The 6674-nt window shown below is 36.3% G+C and overlaps 2 protein-coding genes across 2 annotated transcripts; one reads left to right on the top strand and one right to left on the bottom strand.

Moving 5' to 3' along the window:
• The first annotated feature begins 1583 nt into the window (after positions 1–1583).
• On the top strand, positions 1584–4978 carry LOC149646278 (uncharacterized). The gene is made up of 10 exons (XM_089849762.1): positions 1584–2154; positions 2221–2367; positions 2468–2567; positions 2648–2852; positions 2908–3457; positions 3523–3709; positions 3768–4040; positions 4114–4285; positions 4496–4644; positions 4697–4978. Exons 1-10 carry the CDS (start codon positions 1816–1818, stop codon positions 4879–4881), a joined length of 2307 nt encoding a protein of 768 aa, XP_089705888.1. The 5' UTR covers positions 1584–1815; the 3' UTR covers positions 4882–4978.
• A 2-nt stretch (positions 4979–4980) lies between these two features.
• LOC149646277 (uncharacterized) lies at positions 4981–6215 on the bottom strand. The gene is made up of 3 exons (XM_089849763.1): positions 5757–6215; positions 5457–5690; positions 4981–5397 (listed from the first exon to the last, which is right to left on the bottom strand). Exons 1-3 carry the CDS (start codon positions 5897–5899, stop codon positions 5241–5243), a joined length of 534 nt encoding a protein of 177 aa, XP_089705889.1. The 5' UTR covers positions 5900–6215; the 3' UTR covers positions 4981–5240.
• Positions 6216–6674: the final 459 nt, after the last annotated feature.

Below are 6674 nucleotides of genomic sequence, written 5' to 3'. Positions count from 1 at the left end.
CGAATATTAGAGATATTGCTTTAGAATGTGTCAAGCCTTCCTCTAACAAAGCCCCAAAACCTAGGGTTTTTTTACGCATTTACAAACTTGCGTTCTAGTTTTCCCCCTCCAGCCTCGTATTCGTATACAATACCCAAACAAATTAAAACCAAAAGAACTAGATCTACCAAATTTAGTGTCGCGGCAGCAGCTAAAAAACTTCATTGAGTTTCCGAAATAGGTAACGTACGTAAAATCACCAAAATTTTAAAAGGTATCTACTTTAACCCCGCCAGTTTCGGGGGTGTTGAAAAACTATATTTAGCAGTGAAATTAAAGGTAGTATAAATGCATTTCTTTGAGCTTATTTGGATTTATTTTGTTCAGTCAAAGGAATAATTTCGCGAGACGGTCCAGGTATAGTTGTATTGGCAAATTCGAGGGATTTACTCTGTTCAGTTTCGGGTGCAATTTCGCGAGACGGTCGAGGTACACTCTTAAAACTAATTGGGCTATTTGAATTTTAACCACAATTTGGTTAAAAATAACCCAGATGCAGTTGAATAATGTAGTTTGGGATGAGGTCGTTTCAAACCCAAAAAATATGTTTATTGCAGTAGTCCAAATTGGGTCATTTGCAATTTTAGGCAATCCAAGCATACAAATACACGGTATTGTACACTCGATGGATGTTTAGAAAACTTCGCACTACCAGTTATTTAAGTAATATAAACATCCAATTCAATGAAAAATATAACAAAAGATTCTTGGAATGACAAAATGAATCAAACCTTTATAATAATAATAATAATCTAGGCTTTGTCTATGAAGGGATTTCCACACTAAGCATGTGGCTTATTTACAGGTGGGTCCCTTTACATGGCTACAAAACTCCTAAAGGAATCGAAATTACGAAAAATATTTCAATATATTCATTTTATATTATGAAGACAAGCCGAACTTCTAAAGCTAGATTCCCACTTGACCGAAAATACCCGGCGGAAATCACGCAGCCGACGTCCAGCGGTAGACCGTTCTCACTACGACTGAATTTTGAGATTGGCGGTAGATATTTTTGGGTCACGTGACAAATGGGAGTCGTTTTAACGGCAAATATTTCGCACTTTGAATTAGTATCTTTAAACTAATTGTTGCTTAGATTGTAACCTCCTCTATAAAGTCCTTCTTATTAACATCTAACCTGTTTTTTAAGCTTTAAACTTTCTTTCATGGTGGCATGTTTCCGTTAAGCCTTGGTCAACCACTTTTTGTAACATCTCTCAAACAAATGGCGGCTATAAATCTATCTCGCGTATGCGTGCGCTCTTGAAAATTATGACGTAGACAGTGGGATAATTTCATTGGCTGAGACACCGGCGTAACGCCGAACACAACCGAAGAAATATAACACAACTTACGCCCGGCCGAACGGTAATTCCGTCGGGCTCGGCGTAAAGATTTTCCGGTTGAACCCCTTTCTGCCGGGTTTCCGTCGTGTTTTCCGTCGAGTGGAAATCTAGCTTAACGCGGTGCACTAGACTCGACGACTTTGTTACTCTTTCTGTATTCATTTTGAGTTGAGAAACAAGATTATGATGATTATCTTAAAGCCTACCTGCACTATCCCCTTTCCCGGAGGGTACTTTCACGCAAAGCATCTAGCTCCGTCTCTTGTTTCCGTAAAGCCAACGGCGCATGCGCAAGCGAACAGGGCCCGTGACGTAGTTGGCGACAAACAAACGGGTTTCGGGCTTCGGCGCGACGTGGATAATAACGCGTAGATCATAGGAAGGTGTTAAGTTTCGCTAGCGGTTATTAATTTATTTTGTTTCCAAAATGGTCTATTGTTGTGCTTATTCGTGTAAATCTTCAAGCGCAAACCCCGGTAATAGTTTTTATCGTTTTCCTCTGGATAATAAGGATCTTTTAAAGCAGTGGCTAGCTAGAATTAAAAGGAAAAACTTCACGCCTACAAAGGCTTCGCGTGTATGTCATTTGCATTTTGAACTGGATTGTTTTGAACTAAGTGGAAGAAAAGAATTTTTGTCTTCAATTGGTTACAGTGGTAGTCGAAATTCAAAATTAAAACCCAATGCTGTACCAACAATATTCTCGTTCAATGAACCAAAGTTGGCACCTAAACGGGTGGCTGCGTTAAAGCGGCGTAGAAGAGAGGTAGGCCTATTTATGAAGTTCGAAATATGCGTTTTTGGTTTCTATTATATTTTATTTTACATCTAGGTTGTAAGTGACTTAATTAAAGTTAAATCAGGTTCAGGCACTTTTGATCAGGAAATAAATAACGAGGAAATGCAGGCTGACTCCAGCGAACCTGATAATGACGAAATAATTATGCCCTCAACTAGTGGCATACCTTCTTCAAATAAGGTATTATGGTGTAAAATGATGAGAGTTAATAATTTAGACATAAAAAATCATGATTAAGGTATAAGTGTAGATATTATATATTACATTTAAATACATACAGAAACAAGTAGAAGCCAAAACAAAACCGGCAAGTAGTCAAACCCCGAGAATAAATTATCGTTCAAAACTATCTCAGACAAAATTTGCTAGTAATACGAAAGGTAAATCTAAGCTGACAGAAGTAACTGTTTTTTTTTGGTTTAAGTTAAAAATATTCTGATAATGTCATTTACTTTTAAAGCTGTACAAACTGAAAGTATAACTGAGATTAAGAAAACTAGTAACGCTGAGACACAGTGCAACCTTTACACATCTAACGAGCCTATAGTGGGTTTACGAAAAGAAATCCTTTTTACTGGTGGTGATGATGATGACAACAGCAGCAATGAAGAGTTCCAAGATAACGAAAAAGAGGACCCATCTTATAATCCCATTGATATTTCAGGGTATTTTTTTTCTCTTAATTAAACGGAATAGAAGTAACAAATTAAAACTTTACAGATCTGAATCTGACGAAGATTTGCCCAGTCACGACATGAAAAATGAAAGAAAGTTTATAGTTTTTGAGAGCTGTCTGATGAGCCTTTTTGCAACCTGCTTAGTTTGTTCTAGTTCAGCAGTAGCTAAAATTAAACAGGTTTTGGGTACAATGGTTGCCATAGAAATTGAGTGTGTCAATCGACATGTGAGAACTTGGTTTAGCCAACCAACTCATGGAAAAATGCCACTTGGAAATTTAATCTCAGCGGCAGTAATCTTGTTTTCTGGTGGTCACTCAACAAACATCATAAGAATGTTCAACTTCCTCCAAATCCCATTTATTTCATCTCGGACCTATTTCAAAATCCAGAAATTTTACTTACATCCTACGATTATGCTTCGCTGGCAAAGAGAAGAAAAAGCTCTTCTTGGCTATTATAGAGCAAGGGCTGAAAGGTACACTTTTGGAGGGGATGGTCGTTGTGACAGTCCTGGCCATAGTGCTAAATATGGCTCCTATACCCTCATGGATTTAGAAACTGGAGAAATAGTAACATTCCAGCTAGTACAGGTACAATAACACATTTGGTTTTTAAATAATAATTTTTATCATATTGAATTGGCTTGATTACGTAGAGTAACGAAGTTACATCTTCCACCGCCATGGAGTTAGAGGGTTTAAAGCGTTGCATGAAGGTACTGGACAGTAACGAAGTTTACCTAAAGACCCTAATTACTGATCGTCACATCCAAGTCAGAAAATACTTGAGGGAATCTTATCCTGAAGTGGCTCATCAATTTGATGCTTGGCATATTTCTAAAGGTACGTTTTAGTTCAAACATGAGTATCATTCCATGGTATTTATTTAACCATTTTAAAGCCGTTGCCAAGAAATTTAACCAAGCTGCAAAGATCAATGATTGCCAAATAATTGAGAGATGGACTCAAAGTCTCACAAATCACCTTCATTGGTGCGCTTGTAGCAGTCCAGGAAGACCTCTAGAGAAAAAGGACAAATGGTTGAGCTTGCTTAACCACATATCAAATAAACACACGGACCATGATTTGGAATATTTCAAAAATTGCATTCACCCACCAATGAATCAAGAAACGCGAGTGAAAGGGACGAAAAAGAAAAAATGGATTAGAGAGGGTAAGCTTTACCCTTATCAAATTACGATGAACCGTCAATTTTATAAAATTAAGATGTAATAACTAAAATTTAGGAACAATGGCGCACATTCAAGTGTCCAAAATTGTAAAAAATACTAGGCTTTGCAATGATATCAAAATGATATCCAGCGATGGTCAAACGAGTAGCCTTGAAGGATACCATTCGCAATTGCTAACAATGGCTCCAAAAAATACACACTTCTTTTATGAAGGCATGCAGTCAAGGTAATGGACTTTATTTTAAACTCATGTATACAGGGTGTTTCTGAAAGGTCAATCAGAAATTAAAAGGGATGTTCTTTTGGGCAAAATGTCATAGAACATTTTTAATTTCTGATAGACCTTTCAGAAACACCCTGTATATCTCACGTCTAAATTAACAACAATCATTTGGTTTGAAATGGTACTACTTCTTTCCTTATATGGGTTTTTCAGGTTAGCTCTGGCGGCTTTGCACAACAATGAGAACAGTTTCAGATGTCAAAAAGAAAATGCCAATGGAGAACTGCGCTACAAAACCAAATTTCCCAAAGCGAAGAAAGGGCGCTGTATTGTATCTGCAGTCAAAGAAGAGGCCACATATGGTACAATATTTGTCCTTCAGTCAAAAAAAGTTCTAATTATAATTTTTAACAGATTACGTGGATCAACTAATTGAATTAGTTTTTGAAAGGAGAAGTGAATTTCCATCTTACGAAGAAGCAAGATTAAATCTAGAAATGCAACCAAATCTTGTGCCTCCTCCTTTGTCAAACACTTACACCACACCACCACCTAAAGCTGAATTAATTAGAAACCATGTTTCTAGATTCCAAAATTAAGGCTGATGACACTGAATTTTTTAATTTTTAAAATATTGTGTTATTTGAGTGCAGTTAATGCACTTTTCATATTACTAAATAAAAAATACTAAAACTATGTTTTAATTTCATTCATCAAATCATAAAACTTTTAGGAACTTTTATTGAGCAATAATTTGATTTAGTAGTATCACAAATTTAATTTTATGACTTAACAATGTAGTATCACAAATTTAGTTTTAAGACTTAACAATATTTTAGTTTATCTTGGAAGATCAGAAATAAGATTTAGTATTTTAGTTTTTAAATATCACAAATTTTAGCTTTTACTTTTGACTTAGAAAGTTAAGACTAACAATATTTTAAACTCAATTTTTGGTTTAAACATATACAAATCCTTTGTATATCAAGTTTGGGGCAGGAAATCTTTCCCTTATCTTATTAACAACACAAGCTGGTATAATTACCCTCTGGCGTTTACCCAAGTGTTGATAAACAAACCGGACGAATTGTCGGTATGCTGTGTAACGATGTCTCCTAAAACGTATTAATAGCTAATTAACCTGGTAGTTTAACAATAAAAACTAATATCGTACTCGGCAGTAATCATGTTCCTATCATTCACGCCAAATCTTCTCATGTCCGCTCTTACATACGCGTTGTAAGCCGTCTTTAAAACTTCTTCTTCAAGACAGTTCAAAGAAAAGCCCACATGTTGTGTTACACAGAGGTGCCCACCTTCATTGGATTTTCTTTTAACTGCTACTTGTTCACAGCAGCAGATACATTCTTCAGGGCTTCCCAGAACAACACAATTTTGACAGGTACACCTTCCAAATATACACTAATTAAGGCTGAGTTCATTCAAACTAAATTAAAATTGAAAATCCAATTACCATGTTCTGACATTCGTCATTCTATTTTCTATATCCATGGCACTCTCATCGGATTCTTCGCCCGAATCCCTATTTATAATTTCTTCATCACTGGATGAGTCAGTTTCCGGTTCAAATTGATAAGGCTCAACGTTATTAGCCATAACTATTAAGTTTTAAAACTTAAATGTGCCGTACATTCCCAAATTATAACAAGAGAACAGTGGGTTACAGCCTCGTCTGAATCGTCTCTATCAAAAAATCCGCCGTATTTGTCTCCGACTACGTCACGCGGCTAGGGGGTGGCTAGATACAAATTCCCGCGGTTTTCGTGCATTCTGTCGTCTGCTAAAATTCGATCTAATTTAAAATATTAATTAAAAATTGGCGGGTGTTTTCGGGAAGGGAATATTATTTTCGTGTATTTTAATGTTGTATCTATCATTAGGTAAAATTAAATTTTTGTGTGCAGGTAGACTTTAAATATTAAAATAAATTGTATTAATACTTTTATTTTCTTCGATAGTTATTCGCCTTATTGCGCGTTGCATCGTTTTAAAAATAACCATTGAACATTCTTGAGAGACTAGACTAATATTGAAGTTTGAAATGAAGCATACACCTGTTGTTTCGTCTTACTCAAATCGGTACTAAAGGTTTTGAATCATAGTAATAGATAAGAAACGCGCAATTGCGTGAACCTATGGTGGAAGCTAGACGTTTCTCGTAACCCTAGCTGATCGCCGCGTACGTCTTAACCTTAACCATGATAATGGAGTAGAAGCCAGTTAGTACAGATGTGAGATGGACAAGAGAACGGATGATGGTGGTGTTAAGAAGCCAGAAAGTACAGGATGGTGTCCATGTGGGATGGAAAAAAGACCATTTGATGGTGTTGTAGAGTAGCTAGTAACTACAGATTGGTGTCCATGTGGGATG

The sequence above is a fragment of the Phalangium opilio genome, unplaced genomic scaffold (genome assembly GCF_054372755.1).
Source record: "Phalangium opilio isolate 3A_F unplaced genomic scaffold, DU_Popi_V2 ptg000089l_1, whole genome shotgun sequence".
In the NCBI taxonomy this organism is placed as follows: domain Eukaryota; kingdom Metazoa; phylum Arthropoda; class Arachnida; order Opiliones; family Phalangiidae; genus Phalangium; species Phalangium opilio.
The sequence above is the reverse complement of the archived record's forward strand: the minus strand, read 5'-3'. Positions and strand labels throughout refer to the sequence as shown.

Excerpts from the sequence above, each read along its gene's own strand:
- LOC149646277 (XM_089849763.1), bottom strand. The coding sequence starts at position 5,899 with ATGGCTAATAACGTTGAGCCTTATCAATTTGAACCGGAAACTGACTCA. Across the intron at positions 5,691-5,756 it reads ATGACGAATGTCAGAACATG|GTGTACCTGTCAAAATTGTG; the intron begins GTAATTGGATTT and ends TATATTTGGAAG. Across the intron at positions 5,398-5,456 it reads AGGAACATGATTACTGCCGA|GAGACATCGTTACACAGCAT; the intron begins GTACGATATTAG and ends AATACGTTTTAG.
- LOC149646278 (XM_089849762.1), top strand. The coding sequence starts at position 1,816 with ATGGTCTATTGTTGTGCTTATTCGTGTAAATCTTCAAGCGCAAACCCC. Across the intron at positions 2,568-2,647 it reads ATTTGCTAGTAATACGAAAG|CTGTACAAACTGAAAGTATA; the intron begins GTAAATCTAAGC and ends TTACTTTTAAAG. Across the intron at positions 4,645-4,696 it reads CAAAGAAGAGGCCACATATG|ATTACGTGGATCAACTAATT; the intron begins GTACAATATTTG and ends AATTTTTAACAG.